Source organism: Rhineura floridana, chromosome 2 (genome assembly GCF_030035675.1).
Source record: "Rhineura floridana isolate rRhiFlo1 chromosome 2, rRhiFlo1.hap2, whole genome shotgun sequence".
NCBI lineage: Eukaryota > Metazoa > Chordata > Lepidosauria > Squamata > Rhineuridae > Rhineura > Rhineura floridana.
The window spans coordinates 121,730,959-121,746,325 of NC_084481.1; the positions used below are offsets into that span (position 1 = coordinate 121,730,959).

At 39.8% G+C, this 15,367-nt stretch overlaps 1 protein-coding gene across 7 annotated transcripts in view; it reads left to right on the forward strand.

Annotated features, from left to right (window-relative positions):
* The window catches only part of ZNF143 (zinc finger protein 143), a 47,594-nt gene that overhangs the window by 8,642 nt on the left and 23,585 nt on the right, over nt 1–15,367 (forward strand). For 6 of the 7 annotated variants that reach the window (XM_061610386.1, XM_061610381.1, XM_061610382.1 and 3 more), the window contains 7 exons: nt 28–120; nt 1,867–1,950; nt 2,174–2,260; nt 3,983–4,179; nt 9,057–9,131; nt 13,549–13,668; nt 14,874–14,949. In XM_061610386.1, the coding sequence (XP_061466370.1) occupies nt 28–120; nt 1,867–1,950; nt 2,174–2,260; nt 3,983–4,179; nt 9,057–9,131; nt 13,549–13,668; nt 14,874–14,949 (732 nt within the window). The remainder of the gene's footprint in view (nt 1–27; nt 121–1,866; nt 1,951–2,173; nt 2,261–3,982; nt 4,180–9,056; nt 9,132–13,548; nt 13,669–14,873; nt 14,950–15,367) is intronic. The other variant, XM_061610387.1, reaches the window with a different exon arrangement.

Genomic DNA, 15,367 nt, shown 5'->3' on the forward strand with positions numbered 1-15,367 from the left:
TAAATTATTTGTTGTTGATGATGTTAGATGGAGACAACCTAGACAACATGGAAGGAGTAAGCTTACAAGCAGTTACACTTTCTGATGGATCCACTGCTTACATTCAACATAATTCTAAAGGTATATTTACAGCTTAAAATTACTACCAATTTTTTCTTTAACTGAAAATTAAGTAATGTCATAGAAGTTTGATATTTCATGCCAAGATCAGCTTACAAAGCTGAATTGTGTTTCTCTGTGAATATCAATAAAGATGTGAACAGAAGATCACATACTTTTAGTCTACAGGTAGAATCCAGTTGGTGTCCTTGTTCTCATGCTAAGGACTTTTGATCCAGCACTCTGCTGACAGGAGAGGAGGGGATTTTTGGGACTTCCCACTTCCTCCTGCAGCCCTCAATGCATTTTTTGTGTTGTCCCCAACCCACTTGAACAGAGATATTCAAGGGGACTACAGGAAGAAGGGGAAATTGCCTCCTCTCCCTTTCTGTTAGTGAAGGCATCCACTGGATCAAAGCCCTTCCTGGGAGTAGAGGGGCACAATTTGCTTCCATCCATTATTCATTAATACAGAACAAGTGCAGCCCTTGTAACTATGCTCACAGTCACAGAAGACCCTAGTGCCTGCTACATGAATAAACAGGTATTCAGGGGAAGGGTGGAATTTCCATAAAAAAATATCTCCTGACTCACTGTTTAATCATTTTAAATGTGTATACAATAGGTGCTTAATGTATCGTTAGAATGACTAAGGGTGGTATTCAACTACTATCAGCGCAAGGATTTCCACTTGCACAACAGGGCTTCCCCCTTCTTCCCCTGCACACACCTGTCACCATCCCAAAATCTGCTCCAAAGGGTTGGGGGAACCCTTAGAACAGACTTAGGGGTTGTGGGGGGGAGAACATTCTGTGGCACAAGCAGAAATCCTTGCACTGATGGAATGTTCGCTTCATGCTAAATTGGATTACACCTTTCTTATATATGCCTACCTAGAAGTAAGTTCCATTTAATTTTATGAGACTTACTTCTGAGTAGACACATACAAGGTTGTGTTGTAAGAACTGATCCTATACTTAGGCTACATTCCTATATATGCGTACCTAGAAGTAAGTTCCTTTGAAATTTATGGGACTTACTGCTGAATAGACACATACAAGGTTGCATTATCAGAGGCTAATCTTATATTCGGTTGCACATACGGGCCCCATCACCCTGCTCCAAAAGGAGCAAATATTTCCTGAATCAGGGCAATAGTTATTATTATCTCTGGTGTGTTCAGGAAAAGCTTTTCTTACTTCAGGAGTGCCATACAATAATCTTTTGTTGTTCAAGAAAGATTGAAAGACTGGTACTTGCTGTGGGATCCTGAGGGCAAACCTTACACTGACATATATGTGTAAAAATGGGACACAATATTTTTAGAGACACAAGTGACATTAATTTAGCCATGTCTTACTTTCTGAGCTGTGCTGATGGGCTCCAATCCATAAAGCCTTATATGTATCAGCAAGTTGAATGAATGCTGCTAGCCACATGGATCTCCTCTAGATCAGATGGTCAGGGCCATCCGTTTTTTCAATGCTAGTCACTTGTCCTAGAGAGTAGGAGATTGAAGAGGCTTGTCAATTCAGTTTTTTTGCTCCCCCCCCCCAACAGGTGTTTTGATGCAATGTGAAACAGCAGCATTTCAGATGGTGAAAGCAGAAATCCAGCATGCAGAACTTTGTATCCAGCATACTTTTGCATGCAGGGGACTTAGCCCAGAAGTGGATATGCATATAGAAACTTGCTTCTGCACATTTATCACTCTTTCTTGATTGGACTTAACAGTCACTTAAAATTTTTAATGTGCATATATTCCAGATGGCAAATTAATGGATGGCCAGGTGATTCAACTAGAAGATGGCTCAGCTGCTTATGTCCAACATGTTCCCATGTCTAAAAGTAGTAAGTATATTGCAATGAATATAAGTTGAAAGTTGTTGGCTTGATGAGAGAGTGCAATATAACAAATGGTTTAATTATAATTTGTTTGGTAAAATATTGTTGCTGTCATTTGAAGTTTGCTGTTTTTAGCAATTTTAATTTCCAATGTAGTGATAAAACTTTAAAATCAAGTCTTGCAAATCATAAATGCATTATGTAACAGAAGTGACATTTTCCTTTCCTGATGCAGGAGATAGTCTTCGTTTAGAAGATGGACAGGCAGTTCAACTTGAAGATGGAACAACGGCTTTCATTCATCACACTTCAAAAGGTAAATTACATTTTGATATGAGATTAATTTCCTACTAAGCAAAGTAATTGTCATTTTTCTTTTAATATACTAACTCTGACATTGTGTTTAATTTCCAGCTCCATATAGGAGAATTTCTATGTGCAAGTTCTTCAGTTGGAATCCAGTAACTAATAATTAAATTAAAATTGTTATTCTAAAAGTTGAAAAGAGACACAAATCAATTAGAGCAGGTAAACCCTCTCTAATGAAAATTCTGAAACTGTGCATGGCAACTCTGTGAGTTGGATCCAGACATGCGTTCAGTGGAGTTCTGCTAGCACTGGTGGAAGGGGCAACAGATACTTGCTGATTCTTCCTTACCCCTGCAGTCTCATGTGTCTCCTGAAAAACAGCTCCTGATAATTAGGAGACCCTCCATATCAGCCTGAAAGGCAGCATGAAGGGATGCAGGGGGAAGGTGCTAGAGGAGAAAATTGCCTTCCCCCTTCCTCTGCTAGATCTCAGTGTCTTCTCTGAACTAAAGGAACATATCTATTTGCAGAAGATACACTTGGAATCCAACCAAGTGTGTTGTGTTATACTTCCTGTGAGTGGCAAATAAAATGCTCTGATGTAGGTGCAGAAATTCATTCTTACAGATGAATGTCTCTGGACTAACCAGTGAGAATGTAAGCTACTTGACTGCTAAATGTTCCAAAAACAATATGTACATTATGTTTTAAATGCCATCTGATATTTGTAACTAAAGTCCTATATTTTAAGCTTAATATTCAATTATTTTTATTTATTTATTTAAAACATTTGCATTTCTAAGTGGTTTACATAAAAACAAGCCATACATAAAATAAACAATAAAATTATTATAAAACCAAACACTACCTTAAAATGTCTGCTGGAACAAGAAAGTCTTTGTCATGCACCTGAAGTTTATTTATTTATTTATTTGTTTTATTCGATTTCTATACCGCCCACAGCCCGAAGGCTCTCAGGGCGGTGCACAACAAGGAGAGTGCCTGTCTAATCTCAGATGGGAGGGAGTTCCACAGGCTTGGGTCTACTACATGGAAAGCACAGCTGCTAGTCATGAGTGATGCATCTGAACCATCAGGGACCACCAACAGAGATTCCTGCCAAAGAACCTAGTGATTGGGCCAGGATTTAAGGGATCAGGCAGTCCTGATTAATACAAGAACCTTGAACCTGGCCCAGTAACATACGGATAGCCAGTGCAAGTTTTTAAGCACTGGAGTTATGTTCTTGTGGTAGTCTGTCCCCATCAACAGTCTAGCTGCATTTTGTACCAGCTCAGGCTTCTGGAACTAATTTAGAAAATATTCCAGGTTTTTTCCTGGACAGAAGGATTTTAGTGTGGTCCATTTGTCATCACAGCTATTCTAGGAAAGAGAGAATGTAACATTCATTTATGTTCATTTGCACACATTAAATGCATATTACATTCTCTCTGTGTTGCAAACTTAAGACAAATTATATCATTTTTACGCTTTTGTCATTGTATTAAACTGCCAACTATAAATTGCCAACTGCTTCAACTTTCAAATGTTCTGTTCTATGCAACTGAAATGAAGAGAGGCTTCACAACAGTTTTACTTATTTAAGTCCATCCTTTTAAAGAGATATACACAGAAATGAGGTCTATATGTTATTTATTTATTTATTTTGACAATTTATAATGGTTAATTACAGTTGTCTCTAAGTAATCATCTTTAAATAATTTCTCAGACAGTTATGACCAGAGTGCCCTACAAGCTGTACAGCTAGAAGATGGTACCACTGCCTATATTCATCATACAGTGCAAGTGCCTCAGTCGGATACCATCTTAGCTATTCAGGCTGATGGCACAGTGGCAGGTCTTCATACGGGAGATGCCACCATTGATCCAGATACCATCACTGCTTTGGAACAGTATGCAGCCAAGGTATATTTGGAGTACAGCTTTGAAGCAAGTGAGAGAATGGAGGTTGAAGGCAGAACTTCACCTGGATATTGGGGAAAAGTAAAACAATCTCTTAGAAATGAACTAGTGATGACAGTATTTGATCCTAAAAGTAATAGAATCTAATTCAGTGAATGTTCAGAGGTAGAATAGTATATGGGGCAAAGTGAAAAGAAGGTGGTTTGTGTCTAGGGGGAAGTAATTTTGATTTCTGACCAGTCATATACATTTAGGCTGCAATTTTTTATCCGCAGTAAGCCCTGTTGAATTCACTAAGTATTTCTTCTGAGCAGATAGTTACACTGTTAATTATGGGAAAGTAGCAGTGCTTTACTCTGTTTTTAAAAATCATTTATTGATTGATTTATTGATTATAGCTTGTTGGGGAAAGAGCATTAATTGAAAAATGATAAGCAAAGAGATAAGTCTGTGTTGTTTTTTCATGATAGCTAGGAACCAAAGATCCCATGAGTCTTAGGATGTTTCCTCTGGCAGAAGAGGAAGGAAGCAATTTCCACTAATTTCATTTTCTTGTGCAGCACCTTGTGCCCCCCAAAATCTGCTCTGGAGGATTAGGGGTCCATCAGAACAGTGTGGGATCAGGAAGGGGGGAAATGGGCAAAAATAATCTCTTACCCACCTCTTGCCAGTGGGAGCCTCTGTGGGATCAAATATCCTTCCACAAAGGGAAGGAACACTTCCACTAATGGAAGTTAGCGTTTGGCTCCAAGCCTGTATCAGGAAATTCTCCAATGCATAACAAAGATAACTCAAGATCTCATTTTGAAAAGAGTATATATAGGCTGCATTTGGATGTTACATAAAACTGTTGTTTAGTACAATGTGAATGAGCCTAGCCATCCTCCAGGCTCCTCCCATATAGCCAGGATGAATTTTGAAGCTTTCACTTCTGCATTTGGTTAACCATGGTTTATTGTGTTGCCTGGACCAACAAAGTGTAGTTAATGTGGTTAGTTTCAAATGAGCTAGCTTCAAACCAATGGTTTCTGAATCTGCCTTATTTAAATTAACCATTGTTAAGATTAACCACAGTTCTGTGTCAGGATGATACTGCAAGCTGTGGTTAAACAAAAGTGGATTCAGAAACTTCTGAACTTCTCTCTCAGCGGTTCAGGAGGAGGAGGAGGAGGAGAGGCTCGGCTCAGGGGTAGGGGGAAGCATGCATTCTTAGTCAGTATGGTCATTCAAATGTCGCTAAATCATAGTTTGAAGGCAAATCAGCTGCAAACCATGGGTTATGAAGCTGGCTTGTTTAAATAACCAGAGTTTGTTATAAACCACAATCTTTGGTTTGTATGACATGAGAAGCCAAAATTCTGTGAAAGTGAAACCAATTGCTGGTGAAGTCCTTCTCCCTACTGCATGGAAGGGAGTATGCATGAGCTCAAGGCTTTGCTTAGGCTTGTTCCAGCTCATGCACATTGCATTGACCATGGTTCAGTGTGATATGCAAACTGGTTGCTTACAACCGGGGTGAGGAACCGTTTTCAGTTCAAAGGCCGCATTCCCTTCTTGGCAACCTTCCGCAGGCCACATGCCAGTTGTGGGTGAGGCCAGAGGCAAAAGCGAGTGGAACAATGAATGTAAATTTTACCTCTGTACAGTAGACTAGTTTCTACACACACTCACACACCCCTCTCTATCCTCCATCAAAGCAAGCAAGAGGCAGTATCAGAGTACAAGGACACTTTCCAGCCAAGCAGAAACACTGGATGTGAAGCAGGGTCTGTAAGGGGTGCGGCCTGGGGAGAGTCCTGAGGGCCAAATAGAGAAGCCTGGAGGGCCGCATTTGGCCCACAGGCCTGAGGCTCCTCACTCATGGCTTACAATATGGTTGCTTACATAGTCTGGGACAGCTAGGAGAGTAGTATGTGAACTGTCTCTAATATTTATTTATTTATTTATTCAATTTATATACCGCCCCATAGCCGAAGCTCTCTGGGCGGTTCACAACAGGTAAAACATCTGATATACAATTAAAACCACATACCAAGCAATTTAAACATACATTAATGATATCAAAAATTAAAGCATATGTACACACATACAAATGCATATTAAATATTAAAAGCTGAAATACTAAGATACTAAAATGCTAAAAAGCTAAAAACTAAAACTAAAATGCCTGGGAGAAGAGGAAGGTTTTTATCTGGCGCCGAAAAGATAGTAATGTTGGCGCCAGGCATACCTCATCAGGAAGAATATTCCATAGTTTGGGGGCCACCACTGAGAAGGCCCTTTTTCTTGTTGTCACCTTCCGGGCTTCTCTCTGAGTAGGCACCCGGAGGAGGGCCTTCGATGTTGAGCGGAGTGTACGGGTAGGTTCATATCGGGAGAGACGTTCCATCAGGTATTGTGGCCCCATGCCGTGCAAGGCTTTATAGGTTAAAACCAGCACCTTGAATCGAGCCCGGAAACATGTAATGTAATGTTTTATTTCTAGGCCACCTTTCGGCCAAATAGGCCCCCAAGGCGGCTTACACACAAAAAAAATACAAATACAAAATACAAATAAAAACAATACAATTTACCAAAAAAAAAAAAAAATCAAACTAACGAAGTCCTAACATCTCTAAAAAAACAGGAACAGCAAACCAAAAGCATTCATCTTCCTGGTAAAGGGCAGTCCCCAGAAAAATGTCACTAAGAGCAGGGGTGGGGGGCAAGGCAGGTGGAAATGCTTGCCCCTTGATGGTCCCAGCACAGTCTCATCCCTGCAGCAGCACGACTCAGCCTGCAGCTCCTCCTGATAAGGCCCAGGCAGAGGTCCGCAACCACTCTCTCGAGGACCTTGCCCAAGAATGGAACGTTTGCTACTGGCCTGTAATTGTTAAGGTTTTCTGGGTCCTGGGAAGATTTCTTCAAAAGTGGTCTCACTGCTGCCGCCTTCAGGCAGCCAGGGACCACTTCCTCACGCAGTGAGGCATTAATCACTTCCCTGGCCCAACTGGCGGTGCTATCTCTGCTAGCTTTTATTAGCCAAGAGGAGCAAGGATCCAACACAGAAGTGGTTGCTCGCACCCATCCAAGCACCTTGTCAACGTCCTCAAGCTGCACCAATTGAAACTCATCCAAAAAATCACGACCAGGCTGTGCTCCGGATACCTCATTTGATTCAACTGCTAAAACATTGGAGTCCAAGTCCTGACGGATGCAAGAGACTTTATCCTGGAAGTGCCTAGCAAATTCGTTACAGCGTGCTTTGGATGATTCTATTATGTCCCTAGGGCTAGAATGTAATAGCCCTCTGGCAATTTGAAAAAGCTCCGCCGGACAGCAGATAGAAGATTTAATAGTGGCAACAAAATAATGTTTTTTTGCTGCCTGCACTGCTCCAAAATACAACTTGGTATAGGCACTTACCAGAGCATAGTTGCAACCATCAGGAGTCCGCCTCCATCTGCACTCAAGCCGTCTCCTATGTTGCTTCATTGCTCTCAACTCCATAGTATACCATGGAGCTGTATGAGCTCTACATAGGAGAGGGCACGCAGGAGCGATCATGTCAGCTGCCCGGGTCATTTCAGTATTCCACAATTCGACCAGGGTTTCGACAGGAGCGCCAGCCCTATCAGCCGGAAAACTGCCCAGAGCCTTTTGAAAACCATCCAGATTCATTAGTCTCTGGGGGCGGACCATCTTAATAGGTCCCCCACCCTTGCAGAGGGGAAAAGCCGCTGTAAGTCTAAACTTCAACAAGCGGTGATCTGTCCATGACAAAGGGATTGATGTAAGATTCCCTACAACTAAAACACAATGATTCTTAATCTTTTTTGGGTCACAGACCCCTTTGAGAATCTGATGAAAGCTATGGACCCGGACCCACATAAATGAATAAATAAAATTAATTTTATTGCATTGGAAATGGATTTTTTTTGTGCCTGGTCCCCTTGAAGACCATCCATGGACCCTCTAGGGGTTCATGTATCACAGTTTAAAAGCCCCTGCTGTCATAGGTAGTCTTCTAGAATCTGTTCTGGAACATATATCTGAGAGAGAGGACTTTTGAAGATGTAGTCAAAATAATTTGGAATATTTTTGGGGAATGGGTTCCAGGGGATCTCCTTGTTGTTTTGTTAAAATTTGTCAGTAAGTAATACTGAAGTCATTGCGAGTATAATTTTCAACACATTACCTTGCAAAGTTACAGGCTGAACAGCTATGGAAGATCTCCCTTGTTCCTTCAGTACAATGCTGATATTTACAGGTTTGGGAATTTGTAAAAATTGTGGTCCAGTTGATGCCTTTGCAGAAGCCCAAGGGCTTTTGATCTAGCAGTAGGGATCTGCTAACAGTGGAGGAGGGGAGGGGATTTTTCTGATTCCTATGAAAAGCACCCTATGAAAATCTGTTCTGAAGGGCCTCCTCCAGCAATAATATTTTACCCTATGTTTTTAACTGTAGAAAGGTACAGAGTGAGGAAGTGGGGAATTGACACAATTTGTTTAACTTTTTCAGACAGGAGACTAAAGTGAAACGTCAGTAACCAAACTTTGAAAAATATATTTCACAGTATTGAATTAGCTGTACTTTAGCCTACTGAAGGTTTTTTATGTCCAATGAGTGTATTGCCTTGTATATGAATTTTGTATATAAAAACTTAATTTCAGTTGAGAGAAGTATTATTCCAACTGATCCTAATTTTTGAAGCCATTTCAGTTAAGCTAATTGTAATTTGGATGTTCGGATTTTTCTTTAATGCAGCCATGGAAAGCCTGCTGTTTAATTTATTGGATAGGATTACATCACTGATGATTTCACAGAGGTTTACTGGATGAAGTTGGAATAAGACATAATAACTTTATTTCAAGATATTTCTGCTTTTTCTTCATTTTTAGGTGTCTATTGATGGAAGTGACAATGTTACTAGCACTGGAATGATAGGTGACAGTGAACAAGATAAAAAAATGCAGGTAAATAACATGATATAAATAATTTAATTGATGAAATTATTTCATAATCTGCCTTCTTCATTATAAATGTTTCTCTTTCTGTAGCTACTAAATGCATTCTAAACTGGCTGAATTGTCAAGTATATCCCTCCCAGAGTCATCTGCCTCTTTAAGGTTATTTGCAAAGCATAAAATACAGCCAACCGGATGGGTTTTAATCATTTGGATATCATTTGGCAGGTGTCTTTTTTCCTGTTCCCTCATCCCACTGAAAAGCCTCTCCAGAGTCCCCCACTTTGAATGAGGTGAGCTGTAGTGTGGGAGAAAAGGGAGCAATCAGAGAGAATTGGATGGAGGCACCTTCTGTGAGCCGGAGCACTGCTCACAGAAGGTGCCACTACCCAATTTTTGGCAGTTCCCTCCCAGCTTTGTGTGCTATGGCCCACACAATTCAAAAGGGTCCTTAACTCTAAGGAGAAGCTTTTTGTGGGGCTGCCAGTGGAGAAGAGGACAGAAAAGTCTCCTTGTGTGAATCCCCTTCCACCAGCATTTCTCAAGATCCAAGCCATAATCACTACATTCAAACCATATTAAAATCATTTTCTTTCCCCCCGTTTTCTGCATTTTTACAGAACACTGAAACTGGATCTTAGATAGTTTTACATCCCTTCAGGAGCAGAAACTTCTCTTGTAGCTTCTTTGGTTTTTAAAGATTATGGCTGATACCCTGCTAAGTCAGTGGTCCGTAAGCTTCATTCAGATGGTCAATGGCATCTGTAGATTTGTGATTGAAAATGAGAGATTGTATATCCGTCACATTAAATATTCATATTGATTTTTAATTGTATTTTTTTTGTTTCTTTTATTTCTTGTATTTTGTTATATTACAATTGGAACACAATAGGAACATGGAATGTGAAAAGCGTGAACCAGGGAAAGTTAGAAATTGTCAAGCAAGAAATGGAACATATCAATAAAATCAATTTAACATTATGTTTTTGGAATATGATACCAATAAAAAATGTAATCTAACATAAAAACTGGGGGACATTGAAACCAACTTACATTTTGTTTAAAAAGGACAGACAGAGAACAGGGAATATTGGTAAATTGCCTGTTTTGGATGAATATTGGTAAATTGTACTCCCTCTGAAAGAGCAGGTTCGTAGTCTGGGGGTGCTCCTGGATCCATCTTTGTTGCTAGAGGCCCAGGTGACCTCAGTGGCTAGGAGTGCCTTTTACCAGCTTCAGCTGGTAAGACAGCTGCAGCTGTTTCTGGACCGAGATAGCCTGACCACTGTTGTCCATGTGCTGGTAACCTCCAGGTTGGATTACGGTCATGTGGTCTATGTGGGGCTGCCTTTGAGGTTGGTCTGAAAGCTGCAGCTGCAGTGGCACCACTGCTCACTGGAGCAGGGTGTTGCCAACATGTTACCCCACTGCTGAAAGAATTGCGCTGGCTGCCTATTAGCTACTGGGCCAAGTTCAAGGTTCTGGTTTTGGTGTACAAAGCCCTACACAGTTTGGGACCAGGATACCTGAAAGGTCATCTTACCCCTTACATACTCTGTCAATCCATGAGTGCCTTCTGCAGATACGATCTTATCAAGAGGTCCATTCCACGCAACATAGGAAGTGGACCTTTAGTGATGTGGCACCTGCCCTTTGGAATTCCCTCCCCTTAAATATTAGACAGGTGCCATCTCTGTTATCTTTTCGGTGCCTACTGAAGACCTTCTTTCAACAAACCTTTTAAGTAGAGACCTTATCCCAGTCTGTGTCTGTGCTGGAATTGCTTTTTAAGATGGTTTTTAAGCTTTTGTTAAAGATGTTTTTAAAGATGCTTTGTTTTAAAGGTGCTTTGTTTTAATATATTTTGAAGTCTTTTGTTTTTAAGATGTCTTCTGAGTGTTTTTGTTTGCCACTCTGGACTCCTTCTAAGAGGAAGGGCAGGATATAAATTTAATAAATAAATGTGAGATTTACTTTAAAAAAAGTTTTACAAATATTTCAAACAGCTGTTGAGAACCACAATACCTCCACTGGATTGCAAGGGTTAATAGCTGCATAAAATAGAGAATTTCAGCAGGTGTAACTTGCATGACAAGCTATGCTTGCTGAAATTCCCACTCCAGCTATTTTTAAGATACAGGACCCTTGTGCTCTTTTGCATCTGGCCACCCTATTCAAGATTTGGATAACAGTCTTCATGCAATTCTTCATTTGTTAAACATATTCTGCAGGTTTACTACAGACCTAAGATAGCTTTATTTCATCTCCATTTTATTATTTCTTTTTCAATGTATGTGTTCAGCAAACCTTATGTTCATCTAAGTAATGCAAAAACAAGACAGGTGTCACAGTGCTCAGTAAGAGACATTCTAGACTGTTGGTTAAGGCAGGGTTTCACACCACTGAAAAATACAAAGGTTTTTCTCTAAATTCCAATATCAATTGTATTTCTAAAAACAAAAGGAAAAAACTGCATGAATACATGTCAGATGGTATAATTCCTTCTCAGATAGAAAAAAGTCAGATGCTCTTAGCAAAGATTATAGAATATACTTGCCAAAATATTATTGAACAGTTTTCATTTTTGTGCCTTTTGATATGTTATCAATGTAACCTGCAACACTGGGTTTTACACCAAAAAGCTTTTCAGTATCATACATTTTTATAAGAGTTATTATCTTTTTAAGAGTGCAATTCAATACTTGTAAGTTAATCACACTGAACTTAGAGAGCAATCCAAAGCCCTAACCAGGAGCAGCAGGACAGAATGGAGTGACAGATCCGCTGCCACATTCTAAGCCCTGACATTTGAGCTAGCCAGCACAGAATGCGGGGTGGTGTGGTTATTTTTTTAAATTTTTATAGTTGTACTAGCTCCCAGCTGCATTCTACAGAGCTGTCAGCAGGTACAGTGGGGGCCTCTACAGGGGCAGAGCCGGCCACCCACTGTTGGAAGATTGATGGAGGAACACCTCTGCCTCATCCTAACCCCCTCTAGCATTGCAGATCACGAGTTACAATTAATCTATTAGTGGGACTTACTTCCAAGTAAACCTACATCGGACTGTTCTGCAAAGGTATTTATCTGAAGGGGAGAAGTTTCTTTGCCAAAGTTATGTCAAAATTGAGTACCAAGGAAACCAAATGAGTGCTTTTTCATTTAAATAGATGAAAGAGTTTGATCTAGCTAGCTTGGTAATTACAGTAATTACTTCACCTTGCCTATGACAACACTATCCTATACCTCCATTGTTAGATGTGCAGGTAAGTGTGCTGTTTATCTCTCTGTTTGGAATAAGAGAAATAATTCTAACAATGCCTATCTATGAAAGGAATTCATTTGAAATATTTATATTCAAGCAAACAGACATTTTCTTTACAGTTAAAAACAATTCTATATATACATTGTAGTTATATGTAAAATATTTATTTATACCCCACTCTTCTACCTATAGGCACTCAGAAGTATTTCACAGCAAAAAAAAATACAAATCAGAGAGTTTATTCAACATCATGCTAAGCTTAATCTTTCATCAGAGCAAGCGTTTTTCCTTGTGCAACAGAATGTTCTCCCCCTCTTCTTTCCCCGCGCACCCCCTAAATTGTTCTGGGGGTTCCCCAGCTCCCGCAGGTCAGGACAGAAAGGGGGTCATTTTATGGTGGAGAGCGCCAACTCCAGGATGATGCAACAGAGAAGCCTGAATTGGATACAGCAAATTCATGGCCAGCCCAGCTCTGCCTTGCACCCAGAACAGTCGTGTTTTGGTGCCCTATGCTAGCTACCACCAGCAGTAGCCTCCCGCTTGCTTGGGTAGACATGGAGAGGAGCCTGTACTCCATCAACATTGTGGAGAGTTAGGACTGCATCTGTAAAAAATGCAGAAAATACACATTTATAACACTACCAAAACTAACCTAAAAAGCAGCAGTCTAAAATACCAGCAGCAGTAGAACATGAAATATTAATAGCAGAAGGGAGACCAGTTGTGAATCCTTACTCTCACATTACCTCAGACTTAGTGTATGCCTTCCAACATATCTTGAGAACAGAATGTAGGTGCATGAGTTAAACTGAGAAGGACTCAATAGTATGGTTATAAGCAAATTGCATCTTCCTGAATAGCTGGTGTTATGTTACATATTTTAAATATATGTTAGCTGAATAAATCCATAATTTGTTTACATTTTAGGAGTCAAATTTGTATTTTTGGGGAGCTCATAACAATGCACCTTAAACAAAGCTAATTCTTTTAGAATTTAACATTTAAGAAATCACTAGGGAAATACTGAGATCCAAACGCAAGGAAAGCATACAACGTCTTACAGTATTTGAATGTCTTCATTTTTGTTAACGCAATTACTCTTCTACTTAATATTTGAATGCATGTATGGAATTTTCATGATTTCATAATTTCTTTCATCTTAGATTGTCTTGCAAAGCCATAGCACAAGAGTAACAGGCAAATCACAGTCAAGTGGAGATAAGGCTTTTCGGTGTGACTATGATGGCTGTGGAAAACTGTACACCACTGCTCATCATCTCAAGGTAATTGCTGAAGGAATACCTAAGCTTTCCAACTGCTTTTGGCAATAAGATGTTGGTCTTATGTTGTGAGAGCCAGTGTGGTGTCGTGGTTAAGGTGTTGGACTATGACCTGGGAGACCAGGGTTCAAATCCCCGCATAGCCATGAAGCGCACTGCATGACCTTGGGCCAGTCACTGTCTCTCAGCCTCATGAAAACCCTATTCATAGGGTTGCCATAAGGCGAAATCGACTTGAAGGCAGTACTTAACGTTGTATCCGAAATTGGAGAGGTGGCAGTTTGAATTTGCATATTTAATACTGGCAAGTTAAGTGCCCAAGTTTCTTCATGTTTTCATTATTCTCTTCACTAGTGCTCTTGTTTTTACCCTTGGTTATATAAAGCACAATAATGGAAGAAACATCAACATAAATTTTATAACTAATATCTGTGTTCTGACTGAGACTCTTTATGTCTTCAGCTACTCTGGGGAAAAGGGCTGTAGTCCACATGGAAGAATGTTAATTTGCTGATATTTTTAAAAATGAGCTATGTCAAATGATATAAGTTTCCATTTTTCCCCATCAACTGGTAAATTGCACACAGTGTCAGGCATTAGACCTAATGTGGCTATTTTAATTTAAGAATCCTATGAAAGTGATGAGACTGAGGCAATCTATTATAAACCCAGTGCTCCACAATACATTTATCAGACAGTCTGATCATAGAGCTTGTTTTATAATTCCACAGAGGAAGGGATTTTATTGATTTGGGGGCAGGAGGTGCTTTCCTTCCATCCAAATATTTTGATTACAACATTGCTAGAAGGATTATTGCCACTATGCTTAAAAACCAGAGTGCCCTCCACTCTCCCCAACACGCAAAAGAGATGCATAACTGTTGAAGGCATGCATAACTGTTGCTGATTCCCTCCTCTCTCTGCAGCCTCAAACATCGCCTCCCATACTGTTCTATAGGGTTGGGGCTCTACAGAACACTATAGGAGGCAGTGCTGAGTGTTGCGGGAGGAAATGGGGAATTGGCAAAAGTTACCTGCCCACTGTCACAACCAGCAGGACTCCTCTGCTGGATCAAAAGCTTTTTATGGGATGATTAAATGTATGTTAGGGCTCTTTGAGATGACTACTTCATGTGGCCCCAGTTCTAGAGCAAAGGATAGTGAAACATGTTACAGAATGCATATTACAGTATAAAATCTTCCAACAGGTACATGAAAGGTCACACACAGGAGACAGACCATATCAGTGTGACCATCCAGGTTGTGGAAAGGCATTTGCAACAGGTAGGGTCATTGGATTCCTTGTGTACCTTTTAATGTTTTTATGAAAACTTCTGACTAGCTTTCTTATAAATTTATTATCTTTTACACTAATAAGCAGATTAATATAAGAAATTACATACATTTAGTTAAGAAAACATAAAATCTTGTACCACCCCTGCTTCTTATTTGAGCTTTTAGATGTAAGATTGGTTTTGTGATTGAGTACTCCTGGTTTATCATTCAAAAGCATGTGGGTGTATTCCAACTATATTGGAATGTAAAACTATATACAGAATGTAAAAAAATATTATGAAGTATTCCAGATATAAACCTATTCAAATTTAAGGGGATGGTTAACCACTTGTTTCCATTATATTCGGGACCAGTTTGCCTTCAGTTGTTTCAGTTTGGCTCATTATTATTAAAAGTTGCCATCTGA